Raw genomic sequence first — 21,494 nt, forward strand, 5'->3', positions numbered from 1 at the left:
CTCAAGTTATGAAGAAATGATACTAGCAAAAAAAAAGATGTGATGTGAACATTTCATAATTTCTATAGAAATCTTTTAAAAGAAATTTGAAACGTTAGAAGAAAAGAAACTCATTGATCACAAGTTATATATACTAGTACAAAAATAATATCTGTGAAGGTACTAACGAAAACTTTAGGGAAAAAAAAATTCCGTCCGATACGAAATTCTGCATAAATCTAAAAAAAAAATCTAAAATCTATGCTAGATCCACACAAAAGAGTTCCTAGAGAATAAAATCGTAGTAATAAAATAAAATAAAATATGTCTATGCGTTTCCGCCACGAAAAGTACTGCGTCAAGCCCCACTGACAATGAGTTTGCCGATTTTTTCTTAACTATCCTGACACAGATAAATGTGTTTTTTTTTCTTTTTGATGCACTTTCTGTGTACGCAAATAAATAAATCAAAAAATAAATAAATAAAGATATGTATAATAAGATTAAAATAGAAGTAATAATAGAATAAAAAATCCTTAAGTTAGAGATTAGAGATGAACTTGGATTTTTCCCACTGTTTTTTTCTACTATTTTTTCTACTGTTGGATATTTAAAAGGTTCAAATTTTCTATTTTTTCCACTACCTGGATGCTTCTTCTCTTTTATTCGTTATTATTGTGCTTTTAAAGCTAATATAGGTAGATTTTATTGATGGTCTGTTATTGCTATGAACGTGTACATACTTCTCGTTGTATTGTTACATGCATAACTGTGGAAATGTGGAAAACAAACCGATCACGAGGCCCCTACCATCCGCTAGCGTCGCTTCGATTCCATCATGTCGAAAAATGACGTGAAATGGGGGAAATCACCTACATACAGCTATTTCTTCGTTCTTAGCCTTGTAATACCATTGTGACACTAGGTACTGCTACTCAAGTAGTGCAGGAAGACACTGAAAAGCACAAATTTCTAAAACCTTAAACGCAGCTCACCACGAATCTGGCGTGGTGAGAGAATCCGCTGAAAAAGCTAGAGATAGGGGCTGTAGAATTTGGGATCACGGGTGGTTCCGCTAATCACTGCCTGATCGCCGTAAGAAAAAAAAAACAAAAAAAAACGTGAGAACTATTTATTTTGATCACCACCAGCTACGTTAGAACGCTTCTCCACGTACACGTTCGATCCCCTCATCTGCTTATTCATTAGTTTCACTTAAATAAACTGGTGACGAGACATAATTGATCTTCGACCACTCGCACTTCGATGCGGCGCGTGCACAAAGGCGGCGCGTTGGAACTGAAGTCGACAATTAGGAAAAGACGAGCAGAACCGTCGTGGTTCCCGCAATCTACAACCCCATCCTTAGCTTCTGCCGCGGATTCGTCTAGCAAATCAAATTCGTGGTGTGCTGCCTTTAATTAGCGCAGGAGGAAAACTATTAGCGCTTCAAAGACTTATGGAACCACAGAGAACTTTGAGGACGAAAAAAGTAATAGGAAAGAGGTTCAGGAAGAGAAGCCCGCCAAATCCACTTTCATAGTAACAGCATATTGGAGTATGCACGTTTCTAGCCCGTTTATATCGCAAGATCTCGTAAGTCACTATCGTATCGTACGTAATGAGTGATTAAGTGATTTGGTGACTCTCATACTCACTAATTTGACGTCAGCGCTAAGTTCAACACAACATATCAGCAGCGTGTCAGAAAAGTCTCAGTGGAAGGTGTCCGCGAATCAAACTACTACTAAACTCTAGACCTGAAGAGTCTAAAATTTATAGAATCTCAAAAGTCTGAATTTTTATACAACCATGCTATCCACCATTCAGGAACATCCATCAAAATGGGCTTACGCCTGTTTGCTGTTCAGCAGAAGGCATTTCTTCGAACAATTCGCTATGCTTCGTCGAGTAAGTTTCATGATCACGTGATTGTTAGTTTCACTTATATGTTTGTTGACTGTTTGTTTTCACTCTATGAGGAGCGAGGCGTAGTGGGACCCACTAAGCATGATGGGTAGATGGCTAATAGCAGTCCACAGCCGACGCCAAAATTCTTCAGCCGAATGAGCGTGACGAGTCCGCCCGTCGCAACGCACACATCCCCTTATTTGATACATTTTTCGCCATGATTCAGGCGAAAACGCATAGCAGCTGTAAAATTTTCCTGCAGATTCAAGATCTTTCCTTTCCTTTCCTTAATGCAGGTTTCGACGATCTGTACGATGAGTTAAGAAATCATCCAGCATTGTGGAACATCGCTAAGATTTGAACACTTTGAGAACCGTGAAGGCAGCATATCACGAAACTGATGGTTCAGAGGTCTCTATGGGCAAATGTAATTCGGGTGTAGTAGACTATGAGCATGAGCGTGACCCGACCGGTTACCCCTTAAAGGCATCACCCCACGAATCTGAGGTGGTGCAGATTTCAGGTGGAGTATTCGCATAGGGGATGGAAGACTACGGAAAAGGGGGTGATTCCGTCCATTTCTTGCTAATTGCCGTAAAAAACGGCCCGGAAGATGCGGCGCCGCACAAGAGTGGCGCGCTCCAATCGAACCCTTTGTACAAAATGGTGCGCCAAAACGAATGAAGCCGTATCTTTCGGGCCGTTTTTTACGGCAATTAGGAAAAATTGCGAATATTCCTACGAATTGCGTGAAGACGGCCCACCTCCGTGCACGCGCCGCGTCCAAAAAAAGAGCGGTCGAGAATCAATAAGGTCCGCTCACCAGCTTGCTCAAGTAGCACCGATGAATACGCTGCTAAGGGAATCGGAGCGTGTAGAAACGTGACGCGTTTTCACGTACCTCGTGGAAGTAAACGCTGTTCCCACGTCACTTTTCAGGACAGTCAGTAAAGTGACGCCACGTTCATATTTAAGATCTACACCCCGAACTCTATATTTTCGCACAGGCACCATCGTCAATTCCATGATACACTGCCGTTAATCTCAATTTAGGGTTCATAAATATAATTAATCGATTTTCGAGCACGGAACTGTAGCACGAAGAAGTTCGTTATCGGTGGATTTAGACACCAATAGTTAAAGTTAAAGGCATCACCCCATGAATCTGAGGTGGTACGGATTTCAGGTTGGTGATTCCGTCCATTTCTTGCTAACTGGCGTAAAAAATGGCCCAGAAGATGCGCGGGTGTGCACACGACTGGCGCGCTCCAATCGAACTCGTTGTAGAAAATAGTGCGCCGGAACACTCGAAGCCGTGTCTTCCGGGCCGTTTTTTTACGGCAATTTGGAGGAAATGGACGGAATCACCCTTTTCTCCATAATCTACGACCCCGTATAAGCATAACCCACCTAAACCCCACAGGAAAATTCTTGTCGGTTGCTTTTCTCGTGATATCCTCACTGTTTCCATTTTTTTATCTCGGTTGTTACGCTTTCGGCGATGAAACAGCTACCACACGTATATACAACATGTTTCCAATTAGGTCCCATGTTCCGTTTAAGACAATACTTATTTTCTTCCATTGGACGAGTGATAGAGCCGCTGAATGAGTATCTCATTCAATTCCCTTCAAATAGAGCATTCTCATCCTTTCTTTTCCTCTTTTTCCTTTTCCTTTCCTTTCCTTTCCTTCTTTCCATGCATTCTGCAGCTACAGCCGGTTGCTAGTATATTATGATCATAACATGATAGATCTTTTACGTTTCTACTGACGATCTCTTTTAGGCACACAACAACAAAAATACGAACCAGCTACGAAGGAGCTGGCTGAGGAAATTCAGCAATGCTACTCGAAACTCGATTTATCATTCAGAAACACAAAAGAGGCGTATAAGGTTTGTTTAAAATGTGGAAATTTCTCTCTTTGTGTTCTGCTTCTCTCTCTTTTTTTTGTTCTTTTTTCCCTCGAAATATACCCATAAGTCCGTGATAGTCCCATAATCCGTGATTTTGAGCGGAACCAACCCTAATTCCGCTTCTACGATCTCGTATAGAGTTATAAATAGTCCGTCAGAAATCCATACCACGTCAGATTCGTGTGGTGATCTCTTCAAACGAATACAGTGCAAAAGATGCAGCACGAAAAAAGTCCCGTAAACATCGGATAGCTCCAAACTTTGAACTTTTGAAGGTGTTTTCTTGTGTTCTTTTTCAATTGAGAGCATGTGATTCTGCATGTGACGGCTAGGGTCGGAATGAGGTGAGGTTGAAATGACTTCACATCTGGTGCGATTGCGTAGGCGGTTGCGCTGGCGGTGGAGCCATCGCTATCCCTAATCGAGTTGCACAACAGAGCGAGGGTTCCATCACCGATTTCACCTACGGCCTTGCACCACAACTCAAATCGTTCTGCCTCGACTGAGAATTTCTTGCTATTTGCTCACTGATACTCAAGGATTGAGCTCTCTTAATAACTTTTACTTTCATGCAATCTTTCACGACCAAACTCTACTGTTTATCCAGCTTGGGTGGATATTTTACGTTAGTCATGTAAGCAGCTGGATGAATTCGTGACTCTGAACATCTCTTCGGTACGGTGCACTACATGGCGGCAGCTGATAAGCACCGTACTTTTTATTTTCAAAACCATTTGTTCAGACAGGTACAACCAAAGCAAATTATAAATTATTTCCCACCAAGTCCAAACTCTTTTCCATTGAGAAAAGGTGTTTTCCTCCACCGACCTCTGTCTCCTTATCTTCAGGAACCTGCTTATAGTTAGTGTCGAGTTTTTATTTCACTCACTATGTCCACATATTTTGTAGGAAGAGTTAATGACGTTTCCGAAAGAAACAGCCAGCTCTTCGATCATTCGCCTCTTTTCAGGTGAACTGATATTTGGATTTGATATTTGATATTTGGATATTTCTCTTTGAAAAAGTCCTCCTGGGATCAGCCATATCAAAAGGAATAATTTATTTCTTTTTTGTGCACTATCAACGTGCGTTGTTATTCTCATGACCCATTCTTTAAAACCTTTGCATGCACTTTTGCCTTCCTTCTGATGACCTCTTCTTCTTCGACCACAATTAGTCAAGTGCAAAATCATAGTGAGAATCCTTTTTGCGTTTGCAGTACATTTGGACAAAATTAAAAAAAAAGTTTCCTGAACTCTATCATTGTCTAGGAAATATTTTGTTTCAGAGCAAAACAAACTTCGAAATCATCCGCGCTTACGTGGTTCTGCGATTATGCGCCTTCCAGACGTTGGTGAAGCACAATCAGAAGATTCTTGCAACACTACGAGCAACTTTAGGGCAAACGTTGTTTAAAAAAGTACTAAAAAACACGTTTTACGGGCATTTTGTTGGTGGAGAAAGTCTGGATGAGGTTTGTTTTACTTTATTTGAAGAAAAAAAATTATTGTCTGCCTACATTCAATTGTCACTTCAGATTGAACCTGTTGTGGCACGATTGAAGCACTTTGGTGTTAAGTCAATACTCGATTATTCTGTGGAATCTGACCTTAGTAGTGGAGAAGCTGTGAAGACTGCTCAGGACTCGAAATTAGCTGCAGAAGTGGCGCCTGCGGTTTGTTTCTCCTTTTGTAGTCGTCCTATCTACAATTTTAAAAGATTTCATTAAAAATTTCTCTGTGTTTCCTTCAAATACATAGTTTTTATTGCTTCGATTTTTACCAATAGCCGCATCTTCTCGACCCTCCCGCCTGGATTTATAACCAAGTTTTTTTTTCCTCGAAATTGTCTCTACTACGTTTTATCATCAATCTGTTTTTATATGCTCTATGCTTCCATCGGTTTTCAGGCCTTTAAAGATAGGGTCGACTCAAAAACTCTGCAAGTTACTCGCGATAAGTATGCCGTACACGAAGAATTTGCCGATCGACGAAAAGATGTTGTTAGTGCAAGGTAGGAATTTCCTTAAGATTGTTATTGGTAATCCATCAGTAGTGTATAAATGGAAATGTGTGCCAATAGTTGGATAATCAAGTGCTTTTCGCAAGTCACCTTGATCACCTTGGCTTCCGTTGTTCTTCGAACTGGTCGAGCGGGCGCCAGTAATTTTTTCATTTGTTCCGTCCGCAACCCACAGCCGTCCATTTGTTCCGCGTGGGACACGAAGAACATTACAATTTTCTTTGAAGAAATTCCTGAAGAATTCCGGGTCGGCGGTCTTCCTGTAGTGCGTTTAATATCGCGTTGAACTCCGGGCTCAAAGCTGTGATCCAACAGTTATCGTTGAAGCGCATCACGTTTCCGGCCCATCTTACTTTACCTTCCTTGGCAAACGAGGTGGTGGCGCGAGGTGCCCAGGTTCTCGAAGCATAGAAGGTTAAAGCAGGAAGTACTGTGATGTTGAAGAGGTGAGCGCAGAGTGTTCCTGGTCTTCTTCAGTACGTCCTTGATGCTCTTATAAGCTGCCCAGCTCGGGGGCTCAGCTCGTTTTTCATGTTTATTACCCGACCCAGATAAGCGTAGCTGGTGCATTCGGATATATTCGTTCTGTTGAGCGTAAGTGAGGCATCCGAGACCCATCCGTTTCGCATGAACATCATCTTTTTCAGATTTAGCTGAAGATCGATGCATCCACATGTTTCGTCAAATTCGGTCAGCATTCGTTCCGCTGGTATGATGCTAGTTGCTACCAGAACAGCATCATTAGCAAAGTGGTGATTGGGTATCTGCGGACCATCAACTTTTAGTCCCATGCCGTCGCATTCCAGCTTTCGCATTGCGTTATCGAGAGTGAATATTCTAGGTTCTGTGTCACCGTGCCGGACGCCTCTCTACGCGTCGATGATGATGTTCTTGTAAAATGGAGGAATTTCAGTTGTGAACCAACTGTACCAACTCTCGAATTACCTTTATGCACTAAGCTAAGACGTCTTGGTTGTCCAAGGTTTCCATGGCCGCTTCCGTCTCAACTGAGTTAAGGGCCTTCTTCAAGTCGAAAAAGGTTTTTGCAAATAACCTTTGGAAATTATCAGAAAAGTTACGGCAGAAATAAATCCCACATTCAAAAAAAAAATCACTGTGGGCCCCCAAAGCGGGTAGAGGGTACGGTCCGTTCTATAGGTTAGCATACTTGATAAAGTTTTCAGTCGTCACCGTGGCGTGCTCGTGTGAGCATCGAGGCCGTCGTTGTATTTTTTGAATTATGAATTGGAACGGACCTCCCTTGTGCGTCCCGCGTTCATGCGCGAGCGGTCGGTCAATGGTCGGTTGTAGGTCAATGCTGCCTCTTCACCAATCTATTCAACTAAAACCAATGAGTAGGCAGCTGAGAGGACCGGCAATGTACAAAGGGACGTGTTCTAACTTACTTTATAGGAACTGAAGCAGTTCCCACAAGTCATCCCGGGTTCCGTAATCATCATTTTGAACTCTACGTGTTCGCGGAGGTTTCCGTTCTACGCCAATTTCATGATACGCTGTCGTTAACCTTATTCCACGCCTTAGTCATATTAATTCATTTATCGTGTCAATTATTGTTGGAAGCAAGTGTATACTGTGTGAATGTTACTTCCAGAACTTATTTCTATGAGGGTGAAGATGTCTGCGATCGAAATCGAGACATTTTTATTAAGACAGTGGATGCAGTAGCTACAACCACTCATGGAGAAGGGTTTGCTGCGATCAAAGCGACAGCACTCGGAAGGCCAACGCTCCTGTTGAAGCTATCGGGTGAGACACCAACCACTTTCTCATAAGATAGATATCCTGCTGCTCTCGTATTTTCTTTATTCACTGGTTTTATTTACCAGCTCCGACTATCGCATGTATGCTTCCTTGTAGTCGCTCCGGTTCCCTCTGCAGCTTATTCGTTAGCTTTGTTTGAACAGGCTTCCGAGGACACTCATTGATTCTCGACCGCTCACAGACGAATGCGGCGCAGTCTACATGAGTGGCGCGTTGCAACTTACCTCGTAAGAACGAACCCCGTTCCCCAAGGCGTTTTTTTTAGGACGTTTAGAAAATAATGAAGAAACCTACACACTCTCTCTCTCTTTACCTCTTTTTCTTTAATTTACCCCGAATCTTTTATTTTCCATCAGATTTTCATACTACGTTACTTTCGTGATACACTGGCTTTAAAACAAAGTGAACCTAATAATATAACTTAGCATTTTCCAGAATCCATTGCTCAAACACATAACTTCTTCAAAACGCTAACCGGTATGGAGAAAATTCAGTTTTCTCGACTGAGTGAGGAAGAATTGATCAAAAAATTACAGGTAAAAGAAAGCTATTCGGTGCTGTGTTCTAACAATTTCGAAAGTTTTGTTAAGGAGTTCGGTGTGAAGACAGATTCAACTGCAGTACGTGAATGGTTCAAGAGTGTTGATTTCGATGGTGATGGTCATGTGGATTTTCATGGTTGGAGTAAGATTCTTGACGATAATGCAAGGCTTGGAAGCATGTTTAAGGTCGATTTTGTTTTGGGAGTTGCAAACTCTTCCTATGGGTACTCTATTCTCAAAAATTGTAGATTCTCAACATAAGAACCGGAAATTTGGAACCCTTAATCCAGAATCTGACAGCAGATGAAGAACAGGAGGTCTTTTTTTCCTTTGTTTTTCATTCAATGCATTCAGTTTTAACTATACTTCTGCAAATCTGTTACATGAAGAGGATTTACTTTAGTTTGCGAACATGGTGCGCCGTTTACTTGATATCGTAGAGCACGCTATAAGTAAAGGTGTGCGAGTTATGATTGATGCTGAACAAACGTATTTCCAACCGGCAATCTCTCGGATAACTCTAGAAATGATGAGAAGGTTCGTTTCAAACTTCTTTAATTCTTCCCTTCTTTTTCTATTTTTCTTCCTTCCTTTTTCTTCTTCTTCCCTATCTTTCTCTTTTTCCATCCGCTTCTATTCTCGTCCCTAATGGTGACGTCACTTCATGATGGAAGTTGGAGTGAATTTTTGACACTTCCCAAAAATGTGCTGATTTTTAATCTGCTACGGTCGGTTTATCTGGAGAATTGCTAGGATGTTCCCATCCTTTTCTCATCTTGGAGGGCAGAAAATGGTAGATCATACTTCTTCTCCTTCGACTCACAGCTCGAATTCCTTCCATTTGAATAACCCGGAAGAGTTTCATTGTTGGTCTCAATTAAAGTAAGTTTCACGGTTGGGTTTAGGTATAATCGAGATCGAGGTAACGTCTTTAACACGTACCAGGCCTATCTACGACATACTAAGGATGTTATGGAATGCGATATGCAGCTGGCACGAAGGGAAGGCTGGCATTTCGGCTTGAAACTTGTGAGAGGAGCGTACATGGAACAGGTCCGTGTTTTAAACTCAATCATCAGCAGCTTCCTATCAGTGGCTCAGCGCAAATAGTTTAGGAACGAAAACGTGCTGCTGTTGTTGGATACCCGGACCCAGTCAATCCAAACTTTGAGGTGGGATACACTTCTTCTCTTTTTTGTTTATATTTTTGTTAGTATCAAGAGGAGAATCTTTAAGGCAACCTCAAAAATGTATCACGATTGTTTGACCCGTCTTGCTGACGAACATGTGCGGCGTGGAAAAGGTGCTGTTTCGGTGATGATTGCCAGTCATAATGAGGATACGATGAGGTACGAGCGCATCGGAATGAAAACTGGAACATTCAAATTAATGTAGTAGTAAGTGCTTTTCGTTTTTCTCCAGGTTTTCTGTGAACCTCATGAAAGATCGTGGTATAGCACCTAGTGAGAAGATTATGTGCTTTGCACAATTGTATGGAATGTGTGATCAGGTCAGTGGGAATGCTCTTTTTCGAATTTATCGTCGTTTTATCTGTTTGGCCACTTTTTTTCCTTTCTGTGTGGTATAGTTTTGATGACAAGAAGAAACCACTCGTTTTCGTTCGTGTTTTTACCCAGATATGGCGTTCGTGTTGTATTTCCTTGAGCTTGTCTTTTGGAATGTTTCTCTCAATTGCCTTACTGAGAGAGTTTTCCTTCTAAAACACAATAATATTATCATATACTGAGAAAAAGTTTGTCCTCACCTTCTATCTGTTTGTAGGTGTCATTCTCTCTCGGACAAGCTGGATATTCGGTCTACAAGTACCTGCCTTATGGCCCTGTTGAGAAAGTTCTACCATATCTGAGTCGTAGAGCAGTCGAAAATGGCAGCATCATGGGGAAGGCGAACGAAGAGAGAGTTAGTGCAAAACAGTAGCTAACGCAAAATTTTGAGTGCTTCACCCTTTTTGTTCAATTTTTTCACGGTAGTCGATTCTTCTTATTGCAGAACTTACTGTCGTCGGAACTTCGGCGACGGATTCGGTCTAGTCAGCCTTTCTACAAAGTGCCATAGAATCCAGACTGTTTCATGATTGTAATCGAATACTGTTTTATCTTTTTTTTATCATTTAAAGTTAAAGTTTTCGTTTAAAGGCATCACCCTACGAATCTGATTTGGTGCAAGTTTCAGGTGGGTTATGCCTATACGGGGTCGTAGATTACGGGGAGGAAGGAGACACCGTCCATTTCTTCCTAGTTGCCATAAAAAACGGTCTGGAAGATGCGGGACGTGCACAGGACTGGCGCGCTCCAATACAACTCTTCGTGGACAACAGCGCCCCGGAACGCTCGAAGCCGCATCTTCTGGGCCGTTTTTTTTGCGGGAATCAAGAAGAAATGGGCGGAATCACCCTCTTCCCCACAATATACGACCCCGTATAGGCATAACCCACTTAAAACCCGTACTACCCCAGATTCGTGGGGTGATGCCTTCAAGTTACAAACAAAGCTTCCACGATTCACTGTTATTCACTATTTCGCACATATTAAAACAGTCATCATATCCGCCGATATTTTACAAATCCTATTTTGCTAGAAAAACCGCTAGATGAATGTTGTTCGGAGTAATTCTTATCCAATCTCTGTTATTGTTATAATTGGTAGAAATGACGTATTTTCTTCGTAAAAAATGGTACTTTTAAGATTTTAATTTGTCGTACATTATTTTCTTAACTGTGATCTAGTGTTCAAATTCTGCTAACTTAACTAACTATCTGCCCTAACCAGATCCTATGACTTCGCTCTATTTTATTGTTGCTTTGTTACCGGATAGTTGAGGAAAATGCAGAGGGTTGAAATGAATTTGTCCACCTGAAGATCTGGAACTATCAACGGAAAGGTAATTATGATGTTACATTATCCATAACTTTTGAATGTTCGTGGCATCATGATTGCATTGCGAAAAATTTGGATAATTAATATTATTATTCATAATTATTAATTATTATTCATAACTATAACGACAGAATGAGCGCTTAAAGATGTTTACGACAATGCACTGGAACCTAAGAAGAAAATACATTTGAATAAATATTGTTGTAATTTCTTAGACATAAGGACAATGATCAATAATAATAAAATCATCCACCTTAGAATCCCGGAGATCGGTTTTTAACCAACGAGCGCAGTCTGATGATGAACTGTTGGTCTGGCGCTATTGCGGAGGCAAAACGGTTACACTTTCTCCCTCATTTAAAGGAAGTATTGAGATTTTTCTTTGCCTCGCATATTATCAGTTGGCAAACGAAACGGCGTGAATTCGAAGAAGCTCAACGACTTATCACTTCGATCCATAAAGTTAATCGCAACCATTTGATGGCATTTAAATCTGTGGATTCCCCCTCCCTCTTCCATCTGTACTGCTGGCAAGGAGTCAAACAAATCGACGCACACAAGAAAAGAGATAAAAGTTGCTAAACTTCCCCAGTCATCAACACTTCCCACATAATTTCCACATGTTACAAAGATAGAGACTGTGATTAGCAGTGGTACCGTGTTTGATATTCCCTTTTTAGTTTTAGCGAACCAAAATTTCACCTTGGAAATATCTCCACGCGGATAAACTGCACTCATTTGGTTTATGATTGGGATAGTTGATGAAGGATACATGAGGCTGTTGATAAAGATGAATACCAATCTTAGCCACGGATCAAGCAAATCAATAAAAACTAAGACGCGTACATACTTTTCTGACATAATTCGACAAATTATAGCGGGTGCAGCGCAGCCGGCAAGAGGTTCTGCTGATTGCATGTGTGATCGGCGGTTCGAAACCGCCCTTGTGCCCACCAAACCTTTTATCCTTATTAGTTTTAAATAAACAAATTGGAATCAGTCTTGTTCGAAAGGGTAAAAACATTGAGTTGACACATCAGCTAGCCTCCCCAATAGGCTAGTTACACGTTCGTAAACTTCAAACGATTCTGAATTGAAGTGAACGTGGTGGCGCATCCCAAGCTGATTAATTAACACCGGAAACTCCATCATTTATCCTTTATGATTCGTCGTTCTCCCTCGTGATTCAGCTCAGGGGAGTTTTCTTTAAATAGTTCTGTGCTCCGCCAACGTTTTTTGCGTTGTCTAGACCATGCAGACCTCTCTCGATTGTAAACCTTGGGTTCGGGTTTACCATTGGGATGAACTTAGCTCATTATTATTATTATTATCATTATTATTACTATTATTATTACTATTACTATTATTATTATTATTATTGTTACAATTACCCGGATAAATCGCTACAAGATTTGTTTAGGAGAATAAAACACTGAAGTGATTCATCGGCTACACCCGGAAGTCGGTCAATTGTAAGTCTGCACACACGTTCAAAAATGTAAAATCGTTCTGATCGATACGGTGCACTTCGTCATTTATCTAATGTTCTATTATAGCTGCTACCTAGCTCATATCCGGCTGCACTTGTACACGTCTTCTACGAGGTCAGTCGTCGGAAAATAGACATGGGCATCGGTTAGGAAATCCCAAAACTTCACCTGATTAGATTCTTCTTCTTCTTTGAAATTTATTCCGGAACCAGGTTCACTGAACAGATGGCTTTGAAGCAATGCGTTCAAACATAAAATTCTGCTTCAAGATCTTGTATAAGCAGTAGACAATTCCATTGGGAAAAGGGTTTTTTTTAAAGTTTATGGAATAAAGGTGGGGGGGGAAATTAGGTTTTTTTGGGGGGGGGGGGGGGGGGGGGGGGGGCCCCCCCCAAAAATTTTTTAAAAAAAAAAAAAAAAAAAAAAAAAAAAAAATTTAAAAAAAAAAAAAAAAAAAAAAAAAAAAAAATAAAAAAAAAAAAAAAAAAAAAAATAATTAAATTTTTTTTTAAAAAAAAAAAAAAAAAAAAAAATAAATAAAAAAAAAAAAAAAAAAAAAAAAAAAAAAAAAAAAAAATATTATTAAATTTTTTTAAATTTTTTTATTAAAATTTTTTAAAATTTATAATTTTATTCCGTCCATTTCTTCCTAATTGCCGCAGAAAACGGTCCCAAAGATATGGGTCGCATGCACAAGGCTGGCACGCTCCAATCGAACTCCTTGTAGAAAATAGTGCGCCGGAACGTCCGAAAGGAAAACGGAATTTGGAATTCTATTAGAAAGAATGTTGGGTGGAATAAACGGAACATTTCTTCAAAACTCTTCAAAAACTCTTGAAAAATGGGGAATTTGAACATAGACACAGAGTATTCATAAATCGAGCGTTTTTCATGGATTGGAGAGAACATTTTTTGTAGGGGATGTAGCGCTGTCAAAGAGAGGGTCCACTGCGACTGTGCTAACGATTTTTCGGAATCTCCCTGCCATCCAACGATTTTATCCCTCTCTAGTCGATGAGTTGATATCAGACTCGACAGAGGGACTGATGTAAAATACGCCGAGAAACACATGATATATCATCACTGTGATCCTTGCAGATCGTAGCAGAGGTCACAAATATTCTGTATGCTTAGAAACCTGGAATGATTCTGAATTGAAGTCGAGTCGCGCGTACGCACCTCTCATGCGGATTGATCAAGACTTTTTGCTCCGTTGTTTTCTTTTTTTTTATTCAGAAAAACTTTGAAAATGTATGAAAAAGATGTACAGTATTCCTGAGCGTAACTCCTCCATATACAACACCATTGTAAACTTTGGCGCCTGTGTTGGCTCTATTAGGCGCACAATACAAATTGCGAAAAAAACTCGGTTTTGAATATCATCGACCAGCGTCGACACGAGAAGAATTGAAGGCTTTTTTCACTTGACACTCAATTTAGTGCTTTAAAAAAAACAAGAATTGATGGAACTCAGAAAAAAATTGTGAACCGAATTTCGTTCTTGAACAAAGAATTCCCTGCCAAGTGGTCTATATGACCTGCCCGGCTCCTATTTTTCCCTTTGTAAGAAATATTTTGCATTCGTTATTGATTAGTTGCAAAAATCTTTTTGTATGATTGAATGCATTAACAAGGGCGTCTTTAATTGCCTCATGCCTCACATAGATATGATGATTCCATTAGCGAAACAACATTGTACTATCGTGAATTGCTAATCGCATACTTTCTTCTAAAATCTTTCCGTCTCCAAGCGTTACAGAATCTCCCATAACACCTTCGGTTCCATTTTTGCTTGTTTTCTGCGGGGTTGTCTCTAATTTCTACAAATGGAAATTTTTTGATTGCGATCCTTCCTGAGCATTTAATCTTTGCATTCACCGCAAAGGAAAGGTCTATCCAACGATGAAAATAGGAAGAAAATAGAACCTCATAAAATACCCCTTAGCTCCAGTAAATAGCCTCCCAAAATAAAAATCCTTTGTAGAATAACTTCCTCAAACCGCTTTACAACGTAACAAACATGCATGGCTCTTCGGAACGAAACGTTCCTGACCTCTTGAAAAGGAATCATCGTGAGCTAAATGTTGCACGTTGCACGATGTCTTCTTCCAGATTCTGTGGACAGACGAGACTGTTATCACAATTCCTTCTCCATATTATACAGATTGACATTATTGCAAAAGGTGTTTAAACACGAAAGCAGCGTTCTTACACAATGGATTCCTTAGAGGGTTTTAACTTCCCTAAAGGTCGGCCTTAGTCGATGCAACCGAACGGGAATAGTGCTAAGCTTATTCCCAGCTCAGTTCAGCTTCTTACGAAAAACTGTCCTTTGCGGCAAGGACAGCGTTATGCACGCTTCCACGAGTGCTGAGAGTGTTTCAGTAGGTCACTTGGGAGCGATTATCGATTTATTTTCTTCTATTATACTGTTGTTATAATTTATTTCCTCTTGGTTGCCGAATGTCAAGGAACTGTTCTTCCAGACATAATTTCTGGGATACCCTCGGCCACACAGTGGTTGTTGCCGGACAATCAATTATTTTAGACGTTGAATCAACATTCGAACAAGTTTTCGAAGAAAATCAGGCTTCTACTAGATTCTTGTTTCTCCACATCAGGGCACATTTCAGGACAAGCATGTCCGAATATCAGATTTTGGCAAATAACTATCTCGCAAGCTTAACGGGTACACTGAAAGTAGAATTGTGAACAGTACTTGCGGGCTATGTGTAAGCTCGCGTGGTGTGTGAGACTTTGTTTGAAAAGGTGATACTGAACATCAGCAAACCCGAAACTTATAAAGCTTGTTCGTATAAACTCTTCTAATCAAAAGAATTCGGAAAGGTCACAGACAACCCCGCATAGAAGAAGAAAAAATGAAGCGGCAGCCGCTATGAGAGATTTCGTAACGTTTCGAGGCGTCTTGAAGGTTTTAGAAAAAGTTCATACTTAGAGTATGACAATAATGCAATCATGATCCGTTAATGGAATCATCATATTCTATGTTATGTATGAGGCAATTAAAGACGCGCTTCTTAATGCGCTCAATTTTACAGAAGCGTATTAGTTTCTGTATCTAATCAATAACGAATACAAAATATTTTTACATATTTTTATGCAACGAAAAAAAGTGTCGGCAAAGTCGCATAATCACTTATGGGTAGGGAGTTCTTTGTTGTACAACAAACTCAGGCTATGATTTCTTGAACTTTTGTTGATTCTTTTTCTCTTAGAAAAGTGATTTGATAGAAGTGTGGATAGAAGTCTTCCATCCCTCATGGATCAATGATGATTGATGATGGACATTTTCGTCATTTCCATCTTGCGGTTAATAGGAACAATGAGGTCGCCGAAGGTGACACTGGTGTTGTATAGGAAGGATATATTTAGGATACTATGCGCCGATTTTCCCTGTGATCGTCAAAAATGAAGACTTTGTCCTCAAATTTTTTGGTCGATTTGTATGAACAGACGAACGGAACATCATCGCTTCCACGTTCAAAAGGAGTCGTCGGCGCCATCAGCTCACGTGGCAGAGGCCAGCCCTTTTAATCCCCGAAGAGACGCGCGCGCGGGGAGGATGAGGACTCTTAAACCTCAGAAAACTAAACTTAAACTTCTAAACTTAAATTGAACCTTAAGCTTATACGCTAGTTCTGGGTAGTCAAAAAGTTTCTGTTTTGGAAAGTTCAGAGACAACCAAAAGCAAGCAAAAACGGAACAGCAACAAATTATGATAGATTTCGTAACATTTTCGGAAGATGTTAATGCTTACAGCAAAAAGAATGTGCTTAGCGATTGACGATAATGGGATTATGTCTCGCTAATAGCGATAATAATAATATTTTCGATATTATATGCAACGCATGAGGCAGTTAAAGACGTCCTTGACAATGCATTCAACTTTACAGAAGTTTAAGATTTTCTCCAACCAATCAATAACGAGTGTGAAATATATTCTCACAGTAGAAAACTCAGTGCTGGGCATGTCACATAACCACTAGACCTGGAAATCTTTGTTATATAACGAATTTAGATTGCAATTTCTTGAAGTTTCATCGATTCTTGTTTTCTAAAAGCTCTAATCCTCGAGTCCTTAATGGATAAAAGTCTTCAGTCCGTGTGTGGTCGGTGATGGTTCGATGATGGACAGAACGGAGCACTTTCTTCATTTGGATTTCTTGTCTAGTAGGGACAATGAGGGCGCAATAGCTGACATTGGTGTTGTATATGAAGGAGTTATATCTAAGAGTACGGTCCGCCGTTTGTCTCCAAGATCTTCAAACATGGTGATTTTGACTTCGATCTATAACCACCTAGAAAACGGACAATTATCAGAAATGTTTGTTTTCTGAACCTTTTCAGAGCAAAATAAGCAGAAACAATGTAGTAGAATCTGTTGATCAATTCGTCAGAGTTGTGCCTTTCCGCTGGTCTTCAATTCATTATAATCCTAAAATTCTGAAGATACACATTTTTGTGGCCTCTTCTGAGATCTGCAAGGGCCAACGCGGTCAAATGTTTTTCGACGATTTATATATCAGCCCCTTCAGCGAGTCAGATATCAATAATCGAAGTGAGAAGGATGAAATATTTGCAATATAGTGTTGCGCGATCCCGAAAACTCGATCGCACAATCGCAGTCAAGCCTCTCTTTGACTGCGCTACACCCGTCACAAAAGCGTTCTTTTCAACTCAGGAACATTGTTCTACCTATAAATGATTTTTATAATACTTATAAAGTGTTTAGGGTTATATTCCCCACTTTTGAAGAGCACGGAGACGAAAGGAAATCGGTATCATCATGTACGACTGATTATCCGTCCACAGCGATAATTTCGGTGGCCTCACTGTCCCTGTTAAGCGAAGGAAACAAGTGGTGCCGGAAATGATCCGTTTTTTTACACTTAATAATCATCGTAATAAACAAAAAGGAAAAAGAGTTGCTCACACTTCAAGACAGAGTAGCACAAGTTTTTTGAAAATCGGGGAATTGTAAACCAGGTGGTTATAAGATTCTACAGACACATTCTCTTTTACGTCCTTTTTTAAATTTGACAGAACAGCAGCCAGAAATTATTTCTCGCCCCGATACTTCGATATATCTCATCATCTCTTCTCTGCTGTCCATATAGATACGTAGAAATACCGCAATTATAAGCCCTTTTATTTGCGCTTCTAACGAACAGCAATAGTAGTGTAAATAGACTGTTGTTCACTCGTTATTGATTAATTGCAGAACATTTCCTGCCTCTGTTGAACTGAAAGTATCAACAGTCGTCTCCAACGCCTCTAATGGCGTTACCACGTGTAATACGAATTCTTTTAGCGAAGCATTCTTGCATTATCGCTAATCGCTACATATATATGCTTCTCTCTGAAAGGCTTAACATTCTCGCCAAACGATATGAAATCTTTCATAACGGCTGCAATAACACTTCTTCTCATGTTCTATATGCGGTTGCCTGTGGCTTACACATCTTCCTACTGCAAAATATTATGCTTGGACGCACTGCTTCGAAATTCACTCTTCAATAAATACTGTATTTTCGAAAATTCTGTAAGTTCCTAGTGGGCAAAAATCTTTCCATCCTCTATAGGAATCCAGTTTCAGTGTTACCAGTATATTTGCGGACTTATTAACAAATATCCGACATCCGATTGCCCGGGAATTTGCGAACACACGATGGCCCACTTCAAAAGAATTCGTTCCTTGCGTCCTGCCGAAGGAATTAGCAGATTTTTGGAAATTTGTTCGCACTCCGGTTGGAGAGCTACTACTCCAATTCCTATTCGTATCCCGCGTGCCCTTCTACGACGCGATCACTACGGTTGCTACGGCTTATGCCGTGCAATAACGCGTGCAATATTTAGCAAACCCTGTTGTGATCGTCGGGTGAGTCTCACATAACTATCTCCATATTTTTCTCCATTACGCATCCACTTTCAGCGCGTTTTAGAAAATTGCGAACTTGTTGCTTTCAAAGAGACGGTTCTTGGAGACTATTACTTCGAGAGATGCCCAACGATATGTGAAGACATAGCTGAACATTTCGTCGACTTTGGTGATATGGACAGGTCTAGACATAATGAGTTTTGTCGACTAATTAAAGCGTTACAAACAACAACAACCACGCCTTCAACAACAACGACAACCACGCCTTCAACAACAACGACAACAACGCCTTCAACAACAACAACAACAACAACAACAACAACAACAACAACAGCGGCGACATATACAAACGAAGAGTTTTCCAATTGCGAAGAGCTGTGCCAGCACGTATTTCCTAAAACCCTTGCAACTAAGAAGTCCTTTTGCCCCGATAAAGGGAAAAATTACAATCCTGTGAGTTAACGCTTAACTACCTCCTTTCTATTTACTTTATTTGTTATTTACTAATCCACTTTCAGTGTACTCTGAGATCTTGTAAGGAAGTTATTAGCGGAATACTGATGGAAGATGGCCAAGATGCCGAAGATGCATGTCCCAAAATGTGTCCGTATATGGCAGTTGTAATGCGTGGCTGCGAGATGGATAGACGACAGTTTGACGAAAAAAAGATCAGTGAATTGTGTTCGAGTATTAATTCGACGACAAAGACTACAACAATTTCTCCGAAAATAACAGCTGTGACCAATCCAAACGAAGAGTTTTCCAATTGCGAAGAGCTGTGCCAGCACGTATTTCCTAAAACTCTTACACATGAGAAGTTCTTTTGTCCGGATAAAGGAAAAAAATACAATCCTGTGAGTTTACCCTTAACTACCTCCTTTCCGTGCTGTTTACGAATCCTCTTTCAGTGTACTCTTAGATCATGTAAGAAAGTTATTAGCGAAATACTGATGGAAGATGGCCAACATCCCAAATATGTTTGTCCAAGCATGTGCCGGACTATGGCAGTTGTAATGCGTGGCCGCGAGATGGATAGACGAATGTATAGCAGAAAAGAGATTCGTGGAATTTGTTTGAGAATTCATTCAACATCAAAGACGACCACCACGCCTTCAACAACAACAGCGGCGACATATACAAACGAAGAGTTTTCCAATTGCGAAGAGCTGTGCCAGCACGTATTTCCTAAAACTCTTACATCTATGAAGTCCTTTTGCCCCGATAAAGGGAAAAATTACAATCCTGTGAGTTTACACTTCACTACCTGGTTTCCGTGCTATTTACTAATCCACTTTCAGTGTACTCTGAGAATTTTTAAAAAAATTTTTAAAAAAAAATTAAAGAAAAAAAGAAGTCATCTGTCCAAATGTGTTGTCCGTGGCTTGGCTTTATGGATAGACAACAGTTTGACGAAAAAAAAAAAAGAAAATTGTGTTGAAGAATTATTTCCAAAAAAAAGCTCAGTTCTCCGAAAATAATGTAATGTTTTATTGGAGCTGTGCCAGCACGTATTTCCTAAAACTCTTACATCTATGAAGTCCTTTTGCCCCGATAAAGGGAAAAATTACAATCCTGTGAGTTTACACTTCACTACCTGGTTTCCGTGCTATTTACTAATCCACTTTCAGTGTACTCTGAGATCTTGTAAGGAATTTATTAACGGAATATTGATGGACAATGGCGAAGATGCCAAAGATGCATGTCCCAAAATGTGTTCGTCCGTGGCAGTTGCAATGCTTGGTCGCGACATGGATAGACAACAGTTTGACGAAAAAAAGATCAGTGAATTGTGTTCGAGTATTAGTTCCACGACAAAGACTACTACAAGTTCTCCGAAAATAACAGCTGTAACCAATCCAACCGAAGAGTTTTCCAATTGCGAAGAGCTGTGCCAGCACGTATTTCCTAGAACTCTTACACCTAAGAAGTTCTTTTGTCCCGATAAAGAAAAATTACAATCCTGTGAGTTGACACTTCATTACCTGGTTTCGTTGTTTACAAATCCACTTTCAGTGTACTCTGAGATCTTGTAAGGAATTCATTAACGGAATATTGATGGACAATGGCGAAGATGCCAAAGATGCATGTCCCAAAATGTGTTCGTCCGTGGCAGTTGCAATGCTTGGTCGCGACATGGATAGACAACAGTTTGACGAAAAAAGATCAGTGAATTGTGTTCGAGTATTAGTTCCACGACAAAGACTACTACAAGTTCTCCGAAAATAACAGCTGTAACCAATCCAACCGAAGAGTTTTCCAATTGCGAAGAGCTGTGCCAGCACGTATTTCCTAAAACTCTTACACCTAAGAAGTTCTTTTGTCCCGATAAAGAAAAAAATTACAATCCTGTGAGTTGACACTTCATTACCTGGTTTCCGTGCTGTTTACAAATCCACTTTCAGTGTACTCTGAGATCTTGTAAGGAATTTATTAACGGAATATTGATGGACAATGGCGAAGATGCCAAAGATGCATGTCCCAAAATGTGTTCGTCCGTGGCAGTTGCAATGCTTGGTCGCGACATGGATAGGCGACGGTTTGATGAAAAAAAGATCACAGAGTTGTGTCCGAGTATTGATTCGACGTCAGAGACTAGTACAAGAAATCCGACAACAGCGGCGGCCATCTGTCCAAATGCGAAATTTTCTAGCTGCAAAGACCTGTGCGAATATGCATTGAGTGAAACCCTTCATGATGATCCTCGTCTTTGTTGGGATGGAAAAACTTCCGCCACTTTTGTGAGTTTACTCCTAGACATCAGATTTTAATGTCTACAAACCCACTTTCAGTGCATTCATAATGCCTGCGAGATAGTTGTTCACCAGACTCTGATGCTCGAACATGTTTGTCCTGAGATGTGCCCATCCATGATAGCTGCAGTGCGTGAAGTAGAAGGACGACATCCTCGTAGTAAAAGTGTGATTCTTGAGCTTTGTTTGAATGTTAGTTCAACGCCCACGATATTTCCAAGTTGTCCAGTCACCACCAGTGTGGAACCCGGTTTAACACAGCTATGGTGACTGGAAGATCATCTCAAAGTTTACCAAGCAAGTTT

General features: G+C 40.3%; 2 protein-coding genes across 6 annotated transcripts; both read left to right on the forward strand.

Annotated features, from left to right (window-relative positions):
• Positions 1-1,823: 1,823 nt before the first annotated feature.
• RB195_016714 (uncharacterized protein) lies at positions 1,824-10,229 on the forward strand (the record flags this gene model as incomplete). The annotated part of the gene is made up of 16 exons (XM_064183373.1): positions 1,824-1,890; positions 3,677-3,786; positions 5,096-5,281; positions 5,345-5,482; positions 5,717-5,820; positions 7,442-7,596; positions 8,047-8,147; positions 8,202-8,339; positions 8,402-8,470; positions 8,557-8,690; positions 9,059-9,206; positions 9,269-9,325; positions 9,390-9,502; positions 9,576-9,663; positions 9,936-10,073; positions 10,164-10,229. The coding sequence occupies 16 exons, from the start codon at positions 1,824-1,826 to the stop codon at positions 10,227-10,229; spliced, it is 1,812 nt and encodes a 603-aa protein (XP_064039254.1).
• A 7,721-nt stretch (positions 10,230-17,950) lies between these two features.
• Positions 17,951-21,459, forward strand: RB195_016715 (uncharacterized protein; the record flags this gene model as incomplete). 5 transcript variants are annotated; one of them, XM_064183377.1, is made up of 10 exons in its annotated part: positions 17,999-18,103; positions 18,158-18,439; positions 18,494-18,892; positions 18,958-19,293; positions 19,348-19,683; positions 20,068-20,401; positions 20,669-20,787; positions 20,842-20,999; positions 21,090-21,177; positions 21,229-21,459. In XM_064183377.1, the coding sequence occupies 10 exons, from the start codon at positions 17,999-18,001 to the stop codon at positions 21,457-21,459; spliced, it is 2,388 nt and encodes a 795-aa protein (XP_064039256.1). The 5 variants fall into 5 exon arrangements, with proteins under 5 accessions (XP_064039255.1, XP_064039256.1, XP_064039257.1 ...); XM_064183378.1 differs by lacking the exon at positions 20,068-20,401 and adding an exon at positions 20,453-20,612; XM_064183376.1 differs by lacking the exons at positions 20,068-20,401; positions 20,669-20,787.
• Between the last annotated feature and the right edge of the window lie 35 nt (positions 21,460-21,494).

This window comes from Necator americanus, chromosome II (assembly GCF_031761385.1).
Source record: "Necator americanus strain Aroian chromosome II, whole genome shotgun sequence".
In the NCBI taxonomy this organism is placed as follows: domain Eukaryota; kingdom Metazoa; phylum Nematoda; class Chromadorea; order Rhabditida; family Ancylostomatidae; genus Necator; species Necator americanus.